Consider the following 22,805-nt stretch of genomic DNA (forward strand, 5'->3'; position numbering starts at 1 on the left):
AATTTTTCGTGATGGTGAAATGTTGATATCTGATTATAGACATGAAAACTTGTTCTTCTTTTTTATATATCAGTTCAGAAGTTCTGGGAGCCACTAAAATTGCTTAACAGCTTATAAGTGGTTATCATTAATCGATAAAAAAGAGGTTTACTGGACTAACTGATATTGTTTCATTGACGTGTTTGCGATGATAATAGATTAAAGACTATGTATAACTCGATCTTAAGAGGCTAAGTACGATCAAATCCAAGAGTGTTGGCTCGGTGTGTCACAGTTTTAAGATATAATGTCCAAAATATCACGAACGGAAAAAAATGTTCTCAATACTATGAAAAAATGGAAAATAAGGAAGCGTTGTTTAGAAAGGCAAAGGCTGTTCATGTTTCTCAACTTCCATTTCGTAAATTAATTCTTTTAAAAACTTAAAAAACAGAAACGAGTCTTTGTAAGTTGTTACTAAAAGGGGTGTATTTGATTGGGATTTTAATGGATTGTTTTTAGTTAATGGATTTTTTTAGACTGTATGTGATTTTGATTTTGTGCGAATTATTAATAAAATGTCGTGGAGTTAGATAGGATTTAAGCACCATGCTTCAAAATTCCATTGAATTTGGTGGGATTTCAAAAAACTTAAAATACACTGAAGAATGCCACCAAATCCATCATTTTATGAAATCCAAAAAAATCCATCAGCATTTGAATACCATCAGATTTTAATGGATTTTAAACAATCTCAATTGAATATCATCGGATTTTAAAGCATAATTTAAAATCCCAATTGAATACCACCAGATTTTGTAGCATAATTTAAAATACCAATTGAATATCTCAAGATTTTAATGGATTTCAAACAATCTCAATCGAATACCCTCAGATTTTATGAATGAAAAAAAATGTTTTAAAATCCCAATCCAATCCACCCCTCTAAATATACATACTTATAAGAACACAAAAATATTTTAATTATTATGTTTGTTTCTTGTATGAATTATACTCCTTCCATCCCCCTAAGTTATATACATTGGGGGACGGGGACGCGATACGGACTTTAATGCTCTTATAAAGTATAGTTCCGTAACGTATTTTTAAGATTTTTTTTTTGAATAAAAGTTTGAATGTTATATTTTTATTCAGAAAAAGAAAATTTTAAAAATAAGTTATAAAATTATATTTTATAAAAGTATTGAAGTGCGTGTCGAATAGTGAAAAAGAAACGTATAAAATTAAATGGTACGGAGGGAGTATGTATAGACGGAGATGCATACAGGGAAAGATGAAGAAAGATGCTAAGCTGCTAGCAGCCTGTACATCACATCTTTCATTGCTATACAATTAAATTTTATTAGTTGAGTAGCTGAATAGCAGCCTAGCTTAGCAGGTTTAGATTATTAAATTGGCTTGAAACTTCTGATACCAATTGCATGATCAGGTAAAAACGTAAGTTCATTATAGGTATCCCAACTCCCAGGAGGCCCTATTTTGAATAGTGATATGGGGTCATTCATTTTTAATATGTAATATTAGCTTAATTTAGTTGAGCGGGTGTCAATCCAAATCTCACGTGTAAAGATAAAGAAGATTTGTCTTGAATATAAACAGTCAAGGAGTTCCATTAAGATGAGATCTTTTGAGAGGAACCTGAAAACAAATTTGTGTGGGTTTGACCACGGCTAAAAACGGACAATATCATATTAATGCCAGAGGTAACAGGTGTTGCGCCGTCCAACAAGTGGTATCATAGACAATGATTAAGAAGTTCGATCATGGGGTTGCGGGCTACAATTGTGCGATGTGGGAGGCTCATGAGGGTGTGATTGGGACGACTTGTCTCGAAAGTCTTTCCATGTAGGTGTGATGTGGGAGGCTTTCTAAAACTACGATCGGAGGTCTTAGATGACTTGTTTCGTAAGTCTTTCCATAAGGATGTGATGTGGGAGGCTTTCCATAACTACGAGTCTTTCTATGAGGGTGAGATGTGGGAGGCTCTCCAGAACTACGATTGGAGGTGTTGGACAGTCATGATCTAGAACGAACAATATCATATTAATCCATAGTTGACGGGTGTTGCACGATCTAATAATTTTCTTTGCAGACAAAAGACAGTGTTTTATTTTTTAACAAAAAGATATGCATTTTTTGGTTTTTTCTTAAGAAAATAAGACAGAGTTAGAGTTGGACGTGTATGACATGTACAAAAGAATTTGAGTTGTCTGCTGTTTAATTGAACCAATTTTTTTTTTTTTTTTAACCAATTTTTGTTACAAATATTAGTATATTAAGAGTTTCTAGACGAGACTGTACAAAACCTGACGATCAAAAAATATCAGCAGGATGAATTTCATCAAATCAAATACTATAAATTTGAAATGACTAATTACTAATGATTAATGTATATGTTCAATTGGGTTGAGGGGGGAGTGTGTATAATGTAGAAAGGCTGAGGACGTAAGTGCAAATATTGAAGCAGTTGGATTCAGTTACTCATTACTCCCAGATAAAAATACTACTCCCTCTGTCCCAGTCAATTGTATACGTTTCTTTTTCACTGCTCGACACGCTTTTTAAGGCTCTTATAAAACATAGTTCTACAACTTATTTTTGAAATTTTCTTTTTTTGTATAAAAGTATAAATGTTATACTTTTATACAAAAAAAGAAAATCTTAAAAATAATTTACAGAACTATATTATATTGAAGCATTAAAGTCCGTGCCGCGCCCCCGTCCCCCAATGTATACTATTGACCGGGACGGAGGGAGTAACATACTGTCATACTGGGGCTCAGATTTTGAAAAAGAAGAAGGTACAAGTACTCTCTCCCTCTCTCTCTCCCTCTCCCTCTCTCTCGTCCACACACACACAACAACTACTGTTCTTGCTTCTTATCTGCAGGGCTCGAGATTTGCAGTTTGTTTACTTTGTTTTACCGCTGCTATGTTACTACTACTTTTGTTATCTGGGCTGCTATTGTTTTGCTTGTTTTTATCTTATTCCTTTCCCATTTCTACTGCTAATATTTACCGAATAATTATTTAGGCCATTTTTTTATTATGACAAAGTGGTTGCCCTGAATTTATCAATAATAATGCTTTGTAGTTAGTTGGTAGTTGCCATAAATTTATGATCATTCAACTTGTAGGGAATGGTATAACAGTCTTTAAGAGAATTGCTTTAGGCATTTAGTTTTTTGCTTTTTCATTTCACTGTACTGGAGTTGGGATTTTAGGGTATGAGAATTTATGGCTTGAAGCCGCTTCGCTAGGAGTAGTTCCCTTTAAACTTTGTTCTAGGTATTCGGAATGTGTTTGAGGTCATTTTATGCTTTCATTTAACCTCGGTATGAAAGACGTGATGGATAAGCCGTTTCCTGCGTGGTCGTGGTCTGTTGAGGAATGTTTGAAAGAATACAAAGTAAAGATTGACAAGGGTTTGAGTACTTATGACGTTGACAAGCTGCGTGAGACGTATGGATGGAACGAGCTGAGGAAAGAAAAAGGGAAGCCCTTGTGGCAGCTGGTTTTGCAGCAATTTGATGATATGCTTGTAAAGATTTTACTTGTTGCAGCCTTGATCTCTTTCATTTTGGCGTATTTGCACGGGAAAGAAACTGGGAATAATGGAGTGCAAGCCTATGTTGAACCTCTCGTGATCATCTTGATCTTGGTCCTTAATGCCATTGTTGGAGTCTGGCAAGAGAATAAAGCTGAGAAAGCTCTTGAGGCTTTAAAGGAGATGCAATGTGACTCTTGTAAAGTTTTAAGGGATAGGTACTTAGTGCCCGATTTACCCGCTAGAGAGCTTGTTCCTGGGGATATTGTTGAATTGCATGTGGGTGACAAAGTTCCAGCAGACATGAGAGTTGCGGTTTTGAAAACTTCGACCTTAAGAGCTGAGCAGAGCTCCTTGACTGGGGAAGCTATGCCTGTCCTGAAAGGAACCAATACTGCACTCATGGTTGACTGTGAATTACAGGCCAAAGAAAATATGCTTTTTGCTGGAACAACAGTTGTTAATGGAAGCTGCATCTGCATTACTGTGAACACAGGGATGCTTACTGAAATTGGCAAGATACAGACACAAATTTATGAAGCTTCTCTGGAAGAGGGTGATACTCCTTTGAAGAAGAAGCTTGATGAGTTTGGGAATAGGCTTACAACTGCTATCGGTTTTGTTTGTCTTGCGGTATGGGTTATCAACTATAAATATTTTCTCTATTGGGATTTAATTAATGGATGGCCAACAAATATTCGATTTTCTTTTGAGAAGTGCACATATTATTTTAAAATAGCAGTTGCCCTTGCAGTAGCTGCTATACCAGAAGGACTTCCTGCTGTTATTACAACTTGCTTAGCTTTAGGTACACGAAAAATGGCACAGAAAAATGCAATTGTTAGAAAGCTACCAAGTGTGGAGACCTTAGGATGTACAACTGTAATCTGTTCTGATAAAACAGGGACACTGACAACGAATCAGATGTCGGTGATGGAATTTATTGTATTAGGACTGAACAGCACCGCTTGTCAGATATTCCATGTTAATGGCACAACTTATGATCCTAAGGATGGAGGAATTGTCGACTGGAAATGCTACAATATGGATGCTAACTTGCAATCCATGGCGAAGATATGTGCTGTCTGCAATGATGCTGGTGTTTTTTGCAATGGCCGTCTTTTTCATACGACAGGTTTACCTACTGAGGCAGCTCTTAAGGTCTTGGTTGAAAAGATGGGTGTTCCAGATATTAAAGCAAGGAACAGAATCCGTGATTCTAAGATTACGGCTAATTATCTTATTGACCATGAGGCTGTGAAGTTAGGTGAACAAAGTCTAACTTTTTTTAATCTCTCTCCAAGGCAATTTCACCTTCTAGGCATGCAATTTCATAAATTTATTGTTTTATAGGCTGTTGTGAATGGTGGACAAAAAGGTCAAAGAGAGTTGCCACACTTGAGTTTGATCGCGCTCGCAAATCGATGAGTGTTATTGCCAGGGAGTCAACAGGACATAACCGCCTTCTTGTTAAGGTATATTTTATCAACTTTTGTTAAGGTATATAAATGCTTACTTCTTTTGTTCTGGATATAGAGCAAATAGAGTATAGCAATGTTCAATATTTGCTTCACATTTTATAGGGTTACCCACACATCACTTACATACATCTACATTCTAGTCATAAGATCATTTGCAGTAGCTGATGGCTTCATAACTTAATTACAGCTTCTGAAATAACAATATATTAAAGTAGCAACTGTTGCAGGTTTCTGCTTTTAATTGATAATTTGATAGAAACTATTCACTTGTTAACTTTTTTATTCAGCTTGGCTATGTGCATGCCGCAGACCGAAGTGCCAATTAATATGTCAAGTTGCAACATGTATATATGGCTTCCTTTTTTTGATCTTCTTAAGAGATCTTCCCTCCAACCTAAGATGAGTAACTTGGATTCATCTGAAGAAATAATGTGTCTAGCTTGTACTTGAAGAAATAATGTAAATTGTTCAATTTAGCTAATGAAGCAAGGATACGGGTGCGTAATGCAGGGATTTTAGTGTGCTGGATATGTCATATGAGTAGGCGACATGAAGAAAAATAATATAAATGTATAGAATATATCTGAATCATGTATGATGAAAAACTATCGTCCTATAAACTAAATGCAAATCGCATCATATGCATAACTTAATCATGTAAAACAGGATCTTGCAGTGAATATAAACAAACAGAATCTGGCAGTAAATATAAACATTAATGCTATTTATCTGGTAATTGACATCAATACTTTACTTCTGTAACTGTTGTTACTTAGAAAGCCAATTCGGAATATGATTTGTGAAAATTAAAATTTTAATTAGGCTTGTGCGCATGGGGGTATGAGTGTCGAGTCTGACGTGGAGATATGTTGGATAACCTAATTATCCCTGCTTCAAAGGTTTTAGCTAGTTACTTTATACCCATGTGAATTTGGAAGATACACCAAACTATATACTTCAGTAATGCCAATTGCAGAGGTATAACAAATTTCAAAAGGTGATAGGACCCCAGAGTGAATGTTGCATTATATTTATATTTTAAAAGTTGTAATGTGGTAGCAGCATTGAACTTCTAAAAACAAAGTAGCAGTACCATGGAACTTCTATATAACAAAGGAAGACCTAAGCTGACCCTCAGGTGTGCTTTTGAGTGTTCTGTAAGGATTACATAGCTCGTGGACAGTTTTGTTTTCATTTCAAATTTGATTTCTGATTAACGTTTGGATCTGCAGGGTGCTGTTGAGAGTTTACTAGAGCGCAGTTCACACGTGCAACTTGCAGATGGATCTGTTGTTCTGCTGGATGAACCTTGTAGGCAACTATTGCAGTTTAGACAATTGGAGATGAGTTCAAAAGGATTGCGATGCTTGGGTATGGCTTATAAAGATGAGTTGGGTGAGTTTTCGGACTACTATGCTGAAACTCATCCTGCTCATAAGAAGTTGCTGGATCCAGCTTGTTACACTTCAATTGAAAGTGATTTGGTTTTTGTTGGGATGGTTGGTATACGGGTGAGTGCACTTTTGCAAGTAAACATGAATTCCATTGGTTCACCAGACAAAGAGATACATTATATTTTATTTTTCTGTGATTATTAAAATATGCTTTATTACTAATAAATAGATATGTGTATTTAGTTATTGCGTTTATATGAACTACAGGAATCAATTAGGCAGTTTCTATTAGCAGTTATGTAGTATGTTATCAGGGTAAGTTTATTTCCTTTGAAGTACATATATGTTATCTGTCTTGCAATGGTAATAAAAAAAATATATAGTTCTGCGTTTTCTCTGTTATCGTTTTGCTATTGCAGTAATATTGTTAAACTTTGCTTCTTTTTATTGTCAAAATTACTAATAGTGATGCTAATTCTAAAATTAAAATGTCAGGACCCTCCTCGTGATGAAGTTCATAAAGCAATTGATGATTGTAGAGAAGCTGGGATTAAAGTTATGGTGATAACTGGTGATAATAAGACCACTGCTGAAGCCATCTGTAGGGAAATTCGATTGTTTTCTGATGGAGACGATCTTAAAAGGATAAGCTTTACTGGTAAAGAGTTCATGGCACTGTCTGCTTCTCAACAAAGAGAAATACTATCAAGTTCCGGGGCAAAGGTTTTCTCTCGTGCTGAACCTAAACACAAGCAGGAAATTGTTAGAATTTTAAAAGAGATGGGTGATGTTGTTGCTATGACTGGGGATGGTGTCAATGATGCACCTGCACTGAAACTTGCTGATATTGGAATTGCCATGGGCATTACTGGAACGGAGGTAATCAAGAAAACCACTCCTTTGGATTTGTAAAGCACTTGTCTATCCACTGTGTCCAACATTGATTTTCCCTGCTTATATCGGCTTGTTTATATAGAAAGAAAGATTAGCGGGTTCGACTTTGGATTGTAGCATAGCCCTAACAACACAGGGTGATTTTAAACTTTATCTTTTCCACTCATGGCATTAACAGTTTCTTTGAGGCCCTTTTTGCTTCATTGATCTTCAGGCATGATCTTATAAAGGAAGCCCAACTTTTAGTTTTGGTTGCATGCAACTTGTAAAGAAATTTATTTTTTCTAGTAATGTTTACATGATTGATTTACCAGGTTGCAAAAGAAGCTTCAGATATGGTTCTGGCTGATGATAATTTCAGTACCATTGTTTCAGCTGTTGCTGAGGGGCGTTCAATCTATGACAACATGAAAGCTTTCATCAGGTTTATATTTGAATCTTTCTATTTTTCGTTAGATCAAAACAAATCCTCACTTAACAGTCGCTTCAATTTCATGAGTATGCAGATACATGATATCATCAAATATTGGGGAAGTTATATCAATCTTTTTGACTGCTGCGCTGGGGATACCTGAGTGCTTAATACCTGTGCAGCTCTTGTGGGTTAATTTAGTCACTGATGGACCTCCTGCAACAGCTCTTGGATTTAATCCCGCGGATGTTAATATTATGCGAAAACCACCACGGAAAAGCAATGATGCACTCATAAACTCTTGGGTTCTCTTCCGTTATTTGGTTAGTGATGATTGAGTACTTATGTTTCTTGTTTTCAGCAGTGCGGTTGTTTTACTTATGTTTTTTACTTTTCTGCTATCCTATATGCATGACCTACATTTAACCACGTTCTTGTGAGAGCTATCGGAAAAACAAATGGACTAGAATGACTTTGTTTGGTTGGGTAGAATGAAATGCAATGGATGAGATTAAAGGAACACAATGAAGTTTGGAGGTAAGGTTTTTAAAAAAATAAGGGAGTGCAAATTTGTTATAATAAGAATTGTGAAGAAAATGGGTGTGGTGGAGAATTGGGCATTCCTTCCTAAATTGAGGGGCTAGAGCTATAGTTTAAATTGTTAGGAATGGGAAAGGATGAAAGAATGAAGTTTTGAACATTACCCATTTTATAGTTCAAATTTCATTCCATTCCCACCAATTTTTGTTTTTAATGCTAATTTCTCAAGTAAATAGTAATAAAGTCATAAAGACGTGTGACTGATAAAGCTCCAGGCAGTTGCATACTTATATAGAGTTCACAATGTCATAGTAGAATACTAGTTCTGCAGGTTTAATGGTGGACATTTTAACAAACAATATTTTTATTGCATGGATGATAATATTATTAATTAGTAATTCAGTATATTGCAATATCCTGTATGCTTTAAACATTGTTTACCATAGAGCTAACTGCTAAACTAAATTTGTATGCCATGACATTAAATTTGTATGCAATGTCAGCTTTTATCATTTATGTGTCGTTATTTCTCTTGTAATTTGAATATGGCAGGTAGTAGGTTCTTATGTTGGCATTGCTACTGTTGGCATTTTCATTTTGTGGTACACCAGACCATCATTTCTGGGAATAAATCTTGTGGGTGATGGGCACACACTTGTTGAGCTATCACAACTTCGCAACTGGGGAGAGTGTCACTCATGGTCGAATTTCACTGTTACTCCTTTTACGCTTAGTGATGGCCGCTTGATTACTTTCTCTGATCCATGTGATTACTTCTCTACTGGGAAAATGAAGGCAATGACTTTATCACTCTCTGTACTGGTGGCCATAGAAATGTTTAACTCTCTAAATGCCCTTTCTGAAGACAACAGTTTGATAACCATGCCACCATGGAGAAACCATTGGCTGCTAATTGCCATGTCTATCTCATTTGGGCTGCATTGCTTAATATTATATGTTCCCTTCTTGGCAGATGTGTTTGGTATTGTTCCGTTGAGTCTACATGAGTGGCGTCTGGTTATATTGGTATCAGCACCTGTGATTCTTATTGATGAACTGTTGAAGTTTGTGGGACGTAATAGAAAATGGATAGCCAAAGTAAAGAAAGCATGAAGCCTGAAACCTGGGTGTTTGAATAGCTAGGAGGAAACTGTTACTGCTATTTGTATGTAGTTTTTTTAGTTGGTTACTTTTGGATAAATTATTTATGAGGGTTTTTTCCCCTCCCAATTGGGGCTTTACCTTCACCTCATATGTGTGCATGGTTTACGGGATTCATAACGACTTTGTATTATACACTACTATAAGATATTATGACACATTTCTGTACGAAGCTATATTAATGGCTTTTATCATAATCGAATAAACATTTATGTTGACTATGAAAATATCAACTCATACAATATGATCTCAGCTAAGCGGCTGAACAGCCAGGTTCAGAATTTTCTTTTCTACCTATCATATGAACATAAATTACAAGAAGTCTAAATGCTGCTATGGATGACAAGGCTTTCATCCGACTAGACAACTTTAATACAATAATGAGTGTAGTCTAGGAGATATCCCTATTCCTCTGAGAATGGTGACGAGATGCTGAGGATTCAAATCTAGGCATGTGGGCATAAGTATGTCAAGGTAAGGGCGTGCCTATAAACCCTGCCCACCTTGCCAAAAATATACGAACAACACGAATTTCTTCCAAGAATCAAAATAAATGGTCTGCAATGTGCAGTCACCAATAGGATCACCAACCAACTATGTTCAGGGATTCTTTACATCTCACAAATTGAAGAACCTGAAGGAACTTCTTGAAGCGATCATTAGATTCATCTATGCAGTAATAATATGTCTTCTACTAAGATGAGTTTGGAGACCAGAAACCTCCATCAAAAATAAGAGGACTGCTCATGTAGAACATTGAGCTGAGCCAAAATCCTAGCAGCTGAAGACTTTATGGTGTTATGTCCCCGCTGAGTCAATTCAACTAACGGCATCTGAGATGATCCTCCATACTTCTGTCTCAACTCTTGTAAGGTAAACATTCGTTCTAAACAACTTAAAACTTTCTCCTGCAGTGGGGGAGAAGGTACATTTAGTAATTTGATCATACAAGGTATAGCTCTTGCTTCATCAAGCACCTTGCTTCCACTTTTAAGTCTTGGATCTTGAATAAGAGTCAATAGGGCATCCAAAGAAGCTTCACATAATCCAGTATCTTGTACTCCAAGAAGTCTTACTAGAGATGCAACTGCACCAGCCTCAACCAGGCAAAACGAGGATTCAACTGTGCAGAATCCTGCATGAACAGGGCAACCGGCCTCTGCTTGAGCTGAGAAGCACCAGAGTGCATGACGCCTCGGGATTGGCTTTGTCAGTGCAGGGGTACTCTTTGAGAACTGTGCAAGGGAAGTGGCAGCTCGTCGTTTAGTCAAACTAGTTCCTTGCTCTAGTAATTCTACCAGCACTGGAATTATGCCTTTTTCAGCTGCCATTTTCTGCAATTGCAGATTTTCTGGAGCAGTGAAACGGCATATTGCTGCCAAAGCATTTTCAATTAATTGATTCTTATATTGACCATTTTTCCTGCCATCACAAAGATGATCTAAGATCTTAGAAAGCCCCTCTGCTTCCAAAAGCCACTCACTTATCTGGGGTGACACTGTTAGATTGGAGATAATACCCATAGCAGAAGCGATCTCCTCACTGTCAATAGAAGTCATGATGATTCTGGTTAATGTCTCAGTTAAATTTTGACTCAAATGCTCCATGATGTTGTCTTCAGTACCATATTCTGTTAGGCAATAGAGCAACTTAACAGCATTCACCCGAACATTGTGGTCATCAAGCTCACACAGTTGAACCAAAACTTGTATTGATGTACTCTGCGAAGGCAATTACGCAGCAAAGAATTAGCATCTATATAACTCAAGAAACTCATCAACTAAGAAGAGCCGCAGGGGAAAAACGATTTTATAGATAACAATATCTGTTTTTAAAATTTGTTATGCAATTCCTATCTGTGCTTACTATTTCTTCACGATGTTTATGGGGACTCATTTAAAGCAGTGTCGTAAAAAGCGGGGAATCAGAACTAATCTTGAAGGCACCAATTAGCGATTAATCCGAAAATCGGCGATTAATCAGAATAATTAATCATTATTAATTTAATATTATTTATATTTATTAAATACATGTATATCTAGTTTTTAATTTTTTCCAACAAAATTTACAAATTTTAGTATTCTAGCCGATTAATTCGATATTTGACCGATTTAACCGAATTTTGACAGATTTTTATATTAACCGATTTTTGACCCGATTTTTGAAAATCGCATCAGAATCCGTCCAATTACCGTTTAATCGCCCCATTAATCGGTTGATCGGCCGATTTCATAACACTGATTTATAGTACTCAAATCACTGTATATATCACTCAGTTAAATTTCGGGGGGGGGGGGGGGGGGGGAAACATAATCGAGGGATTTTTTTTTCTTTTTGCTAATGGATTAGTTCATTGACAATTCGAGTTTTAGTTTGCAACCAAAAATCAAGTACACGAGCAAATATCAAGATTGAAGATGCTAAATAGAAAATTTAAAAAAAACACACATCATTAATGTTCATATATGTCTTTTAACGTGACTGAACATGTATAATCTGCACGTATAATTGTGATTTATTTTTGTTATATGAGTCACATGTACACTTCATCTTGTGGCTAGAATTCCTTTATGTTTTCTATTAATACATTTTCTTGATTTAACGTGGCGATATTTATAATGATCTGAGTGTTTAAAATGAGTTGCCGTGAAGTTTGGGTAGCATAGTGAGATATTTTAACAAGAAAGATGACCGCCTTGATCTAGAAACCATATATAAAAGGTAATCATAATGTACCTGATTTAACTTTTTCATAACATTCGAGGCAGAGGGAGACTGGCAGATAGCTTGGAAAGAGCGCAGTATACTTTCTTGCACTTCAGGTACAGCCAAGATAATGCAGGAAAAAAAAGTGTTAATCTCATCATCAGATTCAAACAATGACACTGGTGATTCACCAGTATTTTCAACTGTTGTTGATATTGCAAGATGCATGATGGTGGCAGCAGCTTGTTCACGCAAACTAGTTGACGAGGAAGGGTGGTAAAGAAGACTTAGAAGTGTGCTCACAGAACCTTGCCTGATCATATGCCACCCATTTTGTGGAAGGTCTGATAGGTTCCGAAGAGCTTTAACTGCTACTTCTTTCATCTGATCATCCCCCTCTTTCATCAACTGAAGAAGTGAATGCAGTACACCTTGTTCAAACAGAGAAGATTTATAATGATCAGTTATGTCCATTTCTGCCAAGGTTCTTGCCATTTTCAACTGCACATCTGCTGGTCCTGTAAAACAGATGCAATTTATGTGAATTATTAATGCTTACCTATTAAATGGTAATTTTACCATAAAAATCTTTCTCTATCTATTTCATCCCCGCTTCCTTCATGAAAGGTCGAGGGATCAAGCTTGTTTAAGACGATATGAGTGCATGAGTGTGCTCAATCAGCAAATAGAAAAAAAGGTTATCTGAAGTCAACCTGAAGATAGGCGCTCCAGAAGATGTTCAAAATAATTAGTCTTGGCCATCTGGATAACATTCTCATCAGAAAAAGATAGATTCTGTAAGAGATCCCTTGCATCTCTAGCAGATTGGCTGTCAGTGCTGTTTGACATAGTCACCAAGTAGATTATGCAGCCTTTGACCTTTCCGATACTCTGCCTCAAAGAATCGTTCTTTGATAATTCTAACAGCAAAGCTACAGCCAACTTCCCATCACGACGTCCAAGAGAGCGAACAATAGATTCAAGGGCATCATCAGATTTTGCTATTATTTCCTGCATTGTATTTTAGTTTAAGACTGTAAACTTCTTTTCCTTTGAAAGCAACAAAGTTTCTGATAAATTTTAAAGGCGTGTATCCGGGTAGATTAATGAACTTTTTAACATAGGAAAATATTTGGACAAGAATACTCTAAATAACAGCAAATTAGAAAATAAATCTCAATTCAAATCTGTCCCTCAATGACAAGATTCCTATATAGTACTGTTGTATTCCGACCTTGAATTTTAGCTATAACTAGCAGAGATCATAAGCTAAATTACGAAGCTTGTATACATGATCCATGTCAAGTTACAAATATTAATGGCATAAGATGAGTACCTTTGTATCATCGTTGTTTTTAGACAGGATATGAAGAATGACCAGAGCACAAGTTCTGATATCCCGGTTTTCTGCTCTCAGAAAACTAACTAGAACAGGTATGTAATTTTCCAATATCACCCATTCCCGATGTATATCTCTTTGTTCACAAAGATCCTGTAGCTCTTCTAAGCAGTGAATGATTTCCTCTACATCCCCTGATAAGAGTTTTGGTCTCATAGATGCAATTGAGATCATGGTATTTCTATCTTTCCATTCTTCAATTGATTGCCTAAGAGTTTTGTTAGGCCTGAATAATGGAGTTTCTAAAACAATGTTGGTCATGGGACATAAATTGCTCCCAGATGCAAGCCATTCCTCAATGGCTTTTCTCTCAAATGTTTGCCCTGAAGAAGTCTCCACAGGGTCTTCCATAACTTCCCTAGTAATTGGACAATAAAAGGACTGAAGAGGTTCTAGTGGCTGAGTACCTAAAGAATTCCGTTTACTAATATATTTCTTTTCTTTTTCCTCGAAAGAGGAAGTAGCATCACCCCTTTCAAGCAGCGCAATTATTTGTTCCATCTGTATGGCTTCTGCCTGGTCTTTTCTCAGCTTTGCATCTTCAATCTCAGTCTTAAATCCTTCAAATTCCTGTTTTAATGCAGTCTGTGTTGAGATTCCAACAGCCTGTCCTATCATAAGAGCTAATTTATAAGCGTTGGCACGGTCAATATTCCTCTCTTGAATTCCTGAATCTATCTTGTCCAAAATATCTTCATAGGCTGTCGCCGTCTTAAATTCAGCAGCGCGCATACTGTCACATAGCTGGTTGACATTCTCTCTTATACTTGCTGAAACATCCAGCGAAGCCAACGAGATAAGGCTCAATGCATGGATGATCTCCTTGTTAATATCTTCAATGCGCTTGGAAACAAAACGATACTTGACAAACTGATAAACTTTACTTCTTTTGCTGCATTCCAGAACGACTTTCTTGAATTCCTTAACCTCCCGATCAAGAATTTCAAGCGCATTGTTCAGTACTTGAGAATCATATACATTCTTTTTATTCAATTCCTCCAGTATAGGTATAATCCCAAGTAAACTGGCAGAAAGCTTCGAAAAACTGTCCTTAAAAAACACATCTTTCGCAGCATGTATCACCTCCACAAGTGCCTCTATCACATTAGGAATAGTTTCTGCATCCAGAACCATTCTGCTTCAGTCTAGAATACCTCAACAATTCATAAACTTCGCGACGACGACATCATATAAACTCTGTTTTCCAAGGACAGCAACTACATTCCATGAAATTGCGATTAGAAGGGCGAATTCTGATCAAGCTCGAAATTGCGAAAAACATTAATTATCTACTTAATTGCTAAAATTACAACAATAAAAACAACTAGAACTCTAGTATAATTAATTTCAAGAATCCACAAAGCATAAAGATGTAAAAACAGAAACAAGAGCAGAAATTAAGAAAATTGTAAGCAGCTAATAAGTAGGGTTTCAAGAATTAACAAGAAAATATAAGCATAAATAAAAGAATGGATTAATAATAAAGACATGAGCTAAGGAATGAAGTAGAAATGGAGAAACACCGTGTGGATGAAGCGAAGAGAAGGAGTTGCGTTGACTAGTGTGGGTTGACCTCAACACTGCAAAACATGAAATATCACAGGAGAGCAGAGACTGAGCAAAGCATAAAAGTAAAAGTTGAATTGTTATTGTGCTGGAAACAGCAACGTTATTTTGGGGGGAGAAAAAAACCAGTTAGAGAGAGAGAGTCAAAGGCCATGGCAGAAATGTTCAACCAGAATGAAATGAAATTATTATTCGTTTTCTTTGTTTATATCTTCGACAGCTTTCGTGGTTACCCTCCTCCGACTATTTTATTATTTGCCGAATATAATATGAATATTAATAATTTAAACAAAACGGATGTACAGTGTCAGTGTTTTCGACACGGTAATCACCTGATTAATTGTTGCTCAATGTCCCTCTCATTTTTTTACAGTTTTTTTAAAGCGCATATAAAACATAGTTGTATAATTTATTTTTTTAAAAAAAATTTGTATAAAAATATAAAAATCAAACTTTTATTCAGAAAAAAATTCAAAATAATTTATCAAGCTACGATTTATGAGAGTATTAAAATGCGTGTCGAGCCCACGTCCCTCAATGTAAACAAATGACGGGGACGGGGGAGTATAAGGTAGTTTGTCAAGCATCCGATTAATCACAATATTATTTAAATTAATATAATTGATTTAATAAATTAATTATCTGATTAATCATGTTAATCCCCAACTATTCAATTGACGGTTAAAAGTGGCTCAACCGATTAGTTATGATTTTTAACATTTTCATAATACTGTTTTTCACGCAACATTTTACAAGTTTTTATTTAAAATATACGCTCAGCTCCAACATACTTACCTCACACTAAATTGGACAGTTTGAATATTTTCTGCCAGCAGGTCGTAACGCTCTTTTCCACCACCTCTCAATTCTCATTCATCTCTCGTTCTCTCTTTTACCAGAGCGTGACTGTTTTATCAGACTCACTACATGCTTGCTACAAATGCCATTGATTTATACACCAAGATCAGTCATTAGCCGACACTCGGTTGAAGACATAAGATTGAATTTTAGGATGCACAACACTCAACACTCCCTCCGTCCCATAATAGTTTTTTTTGGCAAAAAAAAAAACTCATAATACTTGTTCACTTTTGGTTTCTAATGCAAATATATTGATATTATTCCAAAATTATTTTTTTTAAAAGTTCTATAATAATTAATGAAAATTGAATAAGAGTCTACATTTATGCATATATATTAGGGGTACAACTGAGAAATGTTATCTAATCAATGTTTTCTTAATACGCGTACTTTTTTCAAAAGAGACTTGTATTGTATTGTGGGACGGAGGGAGTATTTAACTTCACATGAAGCTGAATCGATTCTTTTTATTTAGGATTATCGATTTCAAATTCAGGAGAATTGTTTGTTTCTTCCGTTCGATAGAACTTTAACAATCTCAATATATATAGACCTATATTATTAATAAAGAATGATTTAATTTTTATGATATTTTAACCCCAAATATAAGCAGAATTAACAGAGAGATTGTATTATATTCAAGATGTTCTAAAATGAGTACAGTCTTCATGTATATAACTACAACTGAAATTGCAACTAACTTTCTCGACTCTGAATTTCCAAGTTATTGTTGATTTATGATCCTATAACATAAATTCCTTCCTTAAGAATGACTTGTCCTCAAAACCTATGCAAGATGAAGGTAACTGTAAATTAGGAAATTGATGTTGAAAAGCTTCTACTACCTCCCATGTGACTTCAGTACTGGGATAACCCTTCCACTTAACTAATAACTGGATCACCATTTTATTGGTATAAATCTTGACAACCTTCCTCTCCAACAACATGTAGGGTGTACACCGGTTGGTAAAACCGACCAACCCGATCCAAACCAACCATATTTCGACCAATCCAATTCGAAATTTTTTAACCCGATAAGTAATTGGATTGAAAAGGTATTAATACGGTTTAGTTGGGTTGAACATGAGTTTCGGGTTTATAAATCAATCCAACCCAACTCGATGGAAAAATATGAGAACATCTTAAATTTATCCATCTCGTCAAATATTAGCCTTGTCCATTTAGCTTTACTGTATTTGTGTGCTCCATAGATTTAATATAGTAATTTTTGTTTGCTATTTAAACTATATATGAGATTAAATTTATAAATGAGAATATGAGATTAAATTTATTGCTATGTTTATTTAGGAGCACAAACATGTATATTGTTTGTTTGTTACGAGTTAAACCTCTTTAAAGTAATACCCCTCGGATCGGGAAAAAATATTACTTTATCGATAAAGTAATATTTTATTATTTTACCGCATTTCTATATATTTATAAATTATAATTCATTATTTTTAAAAACAAGAATCAGTCACATGCAATATATTTGATTTAAAATTACTTTTATAATAATTAATTATATGTGAAAACTAAATTTATGCATGCATTAGACGATAGCAATGTCATCCCAAGCGTGTCATCAAAGGAAGCACTTAAGCAATTAACACTTTAAACAATTACTTGTTACAACATGAGCAAAACATACCGGGAGTTATTTATGCTTTAAGTCAAGGTTGAGGTTAATTTTGGCTTTGGTGGAAAGAAGAAACAAGCTACTATAGATTCATATTTTAAAAAGAACTGAAATTTGTAATTCATGTACATTATGTATATATATAATTCATGAATTATTACTTTACATATTACCTGGACTTTTAATGAATTTCTAAAATTTTATTATCTTATGCTTTTAGCGAAAATATTACTTTACAACATTGGCCCAAGTTGGGGCCGACAAAATTTATTAATTAAGCGAGGTTATTACTTTATCGGATATTACTTAATCAAGGTTTAACTGTAAATGTATTTATGACCTTAAATTTATCTATTTAAGTAGTAAACAAACATTAATGAGATTATATTCATGAATATATTTGTTCATTATTTGTTAGTACTTAATTTTTTAATTGAATTCAATTTCATGTCTTTGACAAGATTGTTAAAGTAATTTTTAGTGTAAAAAATTGGATGTTGAAGACCTATTTGACACCGAAGATTATATTATTTTGCTGAACTACTTTTAATTTTTAAGATCTTGAACTTTTTCCCCAAAACCTCGAGCCTAAACCGTAAATAATTCGAGGCTTTGAGGCCATGAGGCCCTAAAGCCTCGGAACCATTGTAATAAAGTTAATATTGGGACGTAAATTAACAGTTGTTAACATTTATGGTTCATATTTGGGTTTTAGAATGATTTATTTATACTTGAAATTAAATTGATTGATGGTTAAGATTTAGGATTGAGGGTTTAGGGCCTGTTGGTAAACCATATATATATATATATATATATATATATGGTTTATCTTTGTTATCTAAAATTTTATAATTTTCTCTTATATTCGTATCAGACATAACACAATGTGGGTACGGGAATTAAGTCCTTGCGTGACCAAGTATTGGAGCCGCATTAGGATTGTCTAATATTTTAAAAAATTGAGACTTTAGCGTGTGGATCCGGACCCGTGTCGATACCCGAGTCCGATTAATATATGAAATCATGTAACTTATATATCAGTTTTATCTTATTACTTATTGTTTTTACAAAATCTGAAAAGATGGTTCGAGATTTTTAATTGATTAATAAAATCTAGATTTGACAAGATTTCTTCGATGTTTTATGCCAACATCAAGCCTCCCTCATAGATCCCCCTTTTACACTTAACATATCACCTTCTTTCATTATGGCTCGGAAGAAAAGACGCACAAAGAAATCGATAAAGCAACACAAGGCAGAAGAATTTGGGAAAGAAATCAACCAGACAAGTTTGATTGACATTCTATCAGAGTCACTCGTTGCGAACGTTATTGCAGGACTCCCAATTGCTTCTATTTGTGCGTGGAGGTGCGTAAACAAATTATTTCTGAAATTGATTTCTGAAAACTGGTTTACTAAACTATATGCTGAGATTTCCCCATATATCACTGTTGTTATTAACACTAATTTTGGGGTTCATTTAGTTGAGCTTGCAAAGGGAAATTGTCAATTATATAAATCTATAATCCCAATCAACAAAGCTAAAAGTATCGGCTCCTGCAATGGCTTGCTTCTTATTTTGGTTTCATGTGAACATTTACTAAGGCATTATGGTCCTGACATCTATTGTTTACAACCATATCTTTACCTTTGTAACCCAATTCTGGGACAATATGCTAGGCTTCCGGAGCCCGGTAACAATAATTATACTTACAACGGGAAAAGGAAAGAAGTTTACGGGTTGGGTATTATCACCAAAACTGGTAATTATAAGATTTTAAGAATTTCAACGCCAATTGACCCGCCGCACCCAATTTATAAAAAAAGATCAGAGGCTGATGTCCTTATTATTGGGACTAATACATGGAAGCGAGTGGGTTATCTTCCATATCCAAGTAATCAAGAATCTCTTGGTGGTACTGTAAAAGGAGCTTTTCATTGGTTGTTTTATAACGAGATGAAAGATTTTACATCTTTGTATGCATTCAACATCGAGGACGAGCAAAACTATATGGTCCCATTTCCTCCTAATATAGGTAACGACAAGGTTAATATGAGTGTTGGGATGTTGAACAATTGTCTGTGTTTATTTGATAATTCACATCCTGCTCATTTTGGTATATGGTCGATGGAAGAGTATGGAGTTAGAGAGTCTTGGGCTTTAAAGTGCATTTTGACAGCCTCTATTCCTGCTGGCATATGTAAGTCAACAATTCACCCACTAGCGGCTCTAAAGGATGATGGATTCATCATAAAGTCAGGAAGCGGTAACTTCTATTTTTATGATCAGAAGAATATGAATTTCACCAGGTTTGAAATTGATAATGTGGAGCTCCTCGCTGAATTTAACTATCTCACAATTCACTCATCAAGCTTTTGTCCCATCGATCTTATGTCTACCGGATGCGTGCTGGATACAGAAGTGAGTGCTAGATGTTCTGCGCACAAATCCAAGTGAATCTGTTAGTTAGTTGAGATAAGTTGAGTATATTTTAAAGTTAGTAGGTTGTATTTCTAGTTTCATTCTGCTTTCTTTGATACAATTATCTCTCCATCTGTTAGATTAATAATAATGTCGAGACAATACCTATTAAGAAAATGAAGATATTAAACTTCTCAATTGTATTAATTTCTGAATGTCTTTCTCAATTTTCTACAACTTGTTTCTTGTCATCCTTTATATGCTCAAAATGAATTATTTTGAAGGCATCTTCATTTTCTGTTGTAATGAATGAATTTGTTATATGAAAATTATAAAGAGTGTCCACACACACACACAGAGATAGACAATTGTTCAAATACAAACCATTAAAATAAAAACAAAAATACAAAACAAGAGAAATTATACCTAAACGACATCACCCACCCTTCTATATGTCATCACCCACTTGGGGCTCATCCTCGCCCCCACTCAATCCACCCCGGGCCCGCTAGAGCCTCGCTAAGGCTCCGCATATGTCCTGGACAGGCTCTAGATAGCCTTAAAAGCCAAAACTTGACCCCGCCATGATCCCAGTAGGCCCCATCCCGACCCCACTAGACCCCACTTAGACCCTGTCTAAGCTCATCTCGGGTCTATCCACGGTCCCAAAATCCTTACCATTCTACTTAATCGTATTGCGTTTGTATTTAGTTTGTATTTTACTAATTTGTATTGGAGTAAATCCCTATATATGTATATGGGGGGACTTTGGTAAACAGCCACTAATGGAGAAGCAGCCACCAGATGGTGGCTGTTGGATGAAGGAAACTAACCGTAATGATTCACTATAGGGTACTTGATACCCACAATGAAACATTGCGGATACTACGTAATTTTGCCATGTTCCAATACTACCCTTTTAGAAGCTTTCTTTTCATATTCAATTAATATTTTACTTCTAATTTTATATTATATATTTTAATTCATGATTCTAATTTTTGATTATTATTGTTAATAATAGTTTATATCTTTTGTAGCATACGTAACTGCTTAAAATTTTTTAATGATATACAGAGTAACTGGTCAATGCTCAGTGATTAGACCCGAAGAGATCACTCCTCCCCGTGCAATTGTCTTTACCAACCTGATCGGGTTGGGTACGATTTTCACATTTTTCCGACCTGATTTTTCCCGATTGTCGGCCTGATCCCCAACCCGATTATTATATATTATATTGTATATATGAGATTTTAAAAATTGTCATGTGTATATTTATGGATGTGTCGTACTAACTTTTAATATGTTATCTATTAGGTTTTGATGTGATCAGACTTTTGCTCTAGATTTTAAGGATAACAATTTCTTGAATTCTATTAGCTTGTGTGCACCTACTAAAATTAATAAATTTTATATTATTTATGTTGTTGTAATTATTATTTTTGCAAGATGAAAAACTAAGCCTAGCTAAAGTATTTAAATATAAATTTTAGTTCAAATTAAGAAAAGAGTTAATTGCATTTCACACCCCTGCACTTGGGCCCAAAAACACTTTAGTATGCAAACTTTCGATAATTGCATTACGCCATCCACTGGTATTTTGTGCGCGGCAATATGCACCCTTTCCGTCAACCTCCGTTAAATATTCATGTTTAACGTTGGAAAATCAACTTTTTAACTATCTTCTTCCCCATTTTACTTTATATAAACCCTAATCTCATGTTCATTAGCCCTAATTTACTGTAATATTACACGCTGCAACAACGTTGCTGATGATGAGGGGAGAATGAAGAGGGCATTGGTGATTCAAATGATTCTATAACCTTTTCTGTGGGCGATACTACTATTTCCGAGGTGAATAGTCCTGTGATTCTGGATTTTCTGAGAATTTGCTGACTCCAGTTGAGAATCTTAATCAATGGAAAGCTGCAAATTCAAAGGGGTTGTAACCTCGCTTTATTGTGTGTCCTGTGGTTTTGTCTTGTTGTGAATTCTGCAAGCAGTGTGTGTGTTTTAATTGTTATGAGCATTGAATGTGTTATGTGGAAGAGGGTTGTGATATGAGTGTGTTTGTTGAAACAGAACTTATGAGTAAACAAAAGGAAAGATGCCCAAGTATTCTTTCGCAGTATACATGAGATGAATTACAAGTTGCAGTACTATGTCCTCACACTAACATGCTACATGTCCATGAAATCATAAACTGTCATTCTATTCTTCCAAAATCTTGATGACTCAACTCATTAGTAATCAGACTAAAAAAACTGCAAAAGCAAATGGTCTCAGATTATACAATGTTAAAGCATCAAACTATAATAGGCAAATAGCTCTCTCATAAGCAAATGGCTGATGACATTGCAGATTGAGGGAATTAAGTACATCTGAAATTGGGAAATTAGTAGCGATGAGGGGTTGTGACTCGGACCAGTGAGGTTAGGCCAGAGCTTCTACAGGGTACTTTCAAGTGTGCCTCGCCTAGCTAGAAAGTCGCCAAGACGAAACCCTGGGTGAATTCAATTTATTAAACTGTCTAATTAACCCATTAATAATGGGTTTGTATTTTAATTTTTTTATATACCACAATTGCCCTCAATTTTTTAACGATACCGTTAACTTTTGACGGAAGGGATGCATATTGTTGCGCACAAAATACCAGTGAGTGCCGAAGTGCAATTATCTAAAATTTGCATACCAAAGTGCTTTTGACCCCAAGTGTAGGAGTGTGAAATGCAATTAACTCTTAAAACAAACAATCACTACATGTATCTCCAAAACCCATTTGGGCC

At 35.3% G+C, this 22,805-nt stretch overlaps 3 protein-coding genes across 3 annotated transcripts; 2 read left to right on the forward strand and 1 right to left on the reverse strand.

Moving 5' to 3' along the window:
* The first annotated feature begins 2,769 nt into the window (after window positions 1-2,769).
* LOC108227212 (calcium-transporting ATPase, endoplasmic reticulum-type) lies at window positions 2,770-9,595 on the forward strand. The gene is made up of 7 exons (XM_017402245.2): window positions 2,770-4,814; window positions 4,901-5,022; window positions 6,261-6,539; window positions 6,918-7,301; window positions 7,631-7,740; window positions 7,823-8,051; window positions 8,821-9,595. Exons 1-7 carry the CDS (start codon window positions 3,317-3,319, stop codon window positions 9,379-9,381), a joined length of 3,183 nt encoding a protein of 1,060 aa, XP_017257734.2. The 5' UTR covers window positions 2,770-3,316; the 3' UTR covers window positions 9,382-9,595.
* Window positions 9,596-9,623: 28 nt separating this feature from the next.
* LOC108227213 (U-box domain-containing protein 44) lies at window positions 9,624-15,281 on the reverse strand. Its single transcript, XM_017402247.2, has 5 exons — window positions 15,058-15,281; window positions 13,472-14,751; window positions 12,849-13,146; window positions 12,166-12,653; window positions 9,624-11,150 (listed from the first exon to the last, which is right to left on the reverse strand). Exons 2-5 carry the CDS (start codon window positions 14,666-14,668, stop codon window positions 10,155-10,157), a joined length of 2,979 nt encoding a protein of 992 aa, XP_017257736.1. The 5' UTR covers window positions 14,669-14,751; window positions 15,058-15,281; the 3' UTR covers window positions 9,624-10,154.
* Window positions 15,282-18,807: 3,526 nt separating this feature from the next.
* LOC108226036 (F-box protein At3g07870) lies at window positions 18,808-20,058 on the forward strand. The gene has a single exon (XM_017400992.2). It carries the CDS (start codon window positions 18,808-18,810, stop codon window positions 20,056-20,058), a length of 1,251 nt encoding a protein of 416 aa, XP_017256481.1.
* The last annotated feature ends 2,747 nt before the right edge of the window (window positions 20,059-22,805 follow it).

The sequence above is a fragment of the Daucus carota genome, chromosome 6 (genome assembly GCF_001625215.2).
Source record: "Daucus carota subsp. sativus chromosome 6, DH1 v3.0, whole genome shotgun sequence".
Taxonomy (NCBI): Eukaryota; Viridiplantae; Streptophyta; class Magnoliopsida; order Apiales; family Apiaceae; genus Daucus; species Daucus carota.

Bases quoted from the DNA above. Each gene is read 5' to 3' on its own strand.
- LOC108227212 (XM_017402245.2), top strand. From the start codon at position 3,317: ATGCTTTCATTTAACCTCGGTATGAAAGACGTGATGGATAAGCCGTTT. The intron at 6,540-6,917 runs GTGAGTGCACTT...TTAAAATGTCAG, and splicing joins TTGGGATGGTTGGTATACGG to GACCCTCCTCGTGATGAAGT. The intron at 7,741-7,822 runs GTTTATATTTGA...ATGAGTATGCAG, and splicing joins AACATGAAAGCTTTCATCAG to ATACATGATATCATCAAATA.
- LOC108227213 (XM_017402247.2), bottom strand. From the start codon at position 14,668: ATGGTTCTGGATGCAGAAACTATTCCTAATGTGATAGAGGCACTTGTG. The intron at 12,654-12,848 runs GTTGACTTCAGA...TCTGTTTTACAG, and splicing joins TCTGGAGCGCCTATCTTCAG to GACCAGCAGATGTGCAGTTG. The intron at 11,151-12,165 runs GTACATTATGAT...TTGCCTTCGCAG, and splicing joins TTATGAAAAAGTTAAATCAG to AGTACATCAATACAAGTTTT.
- LOC108226036 (XM_017400992.2), top strand. From the start codon at position 18,808: ATGGCTCGGAAGAAAAGACGCACAAAGAAATCGATAAAGCAACACAAG.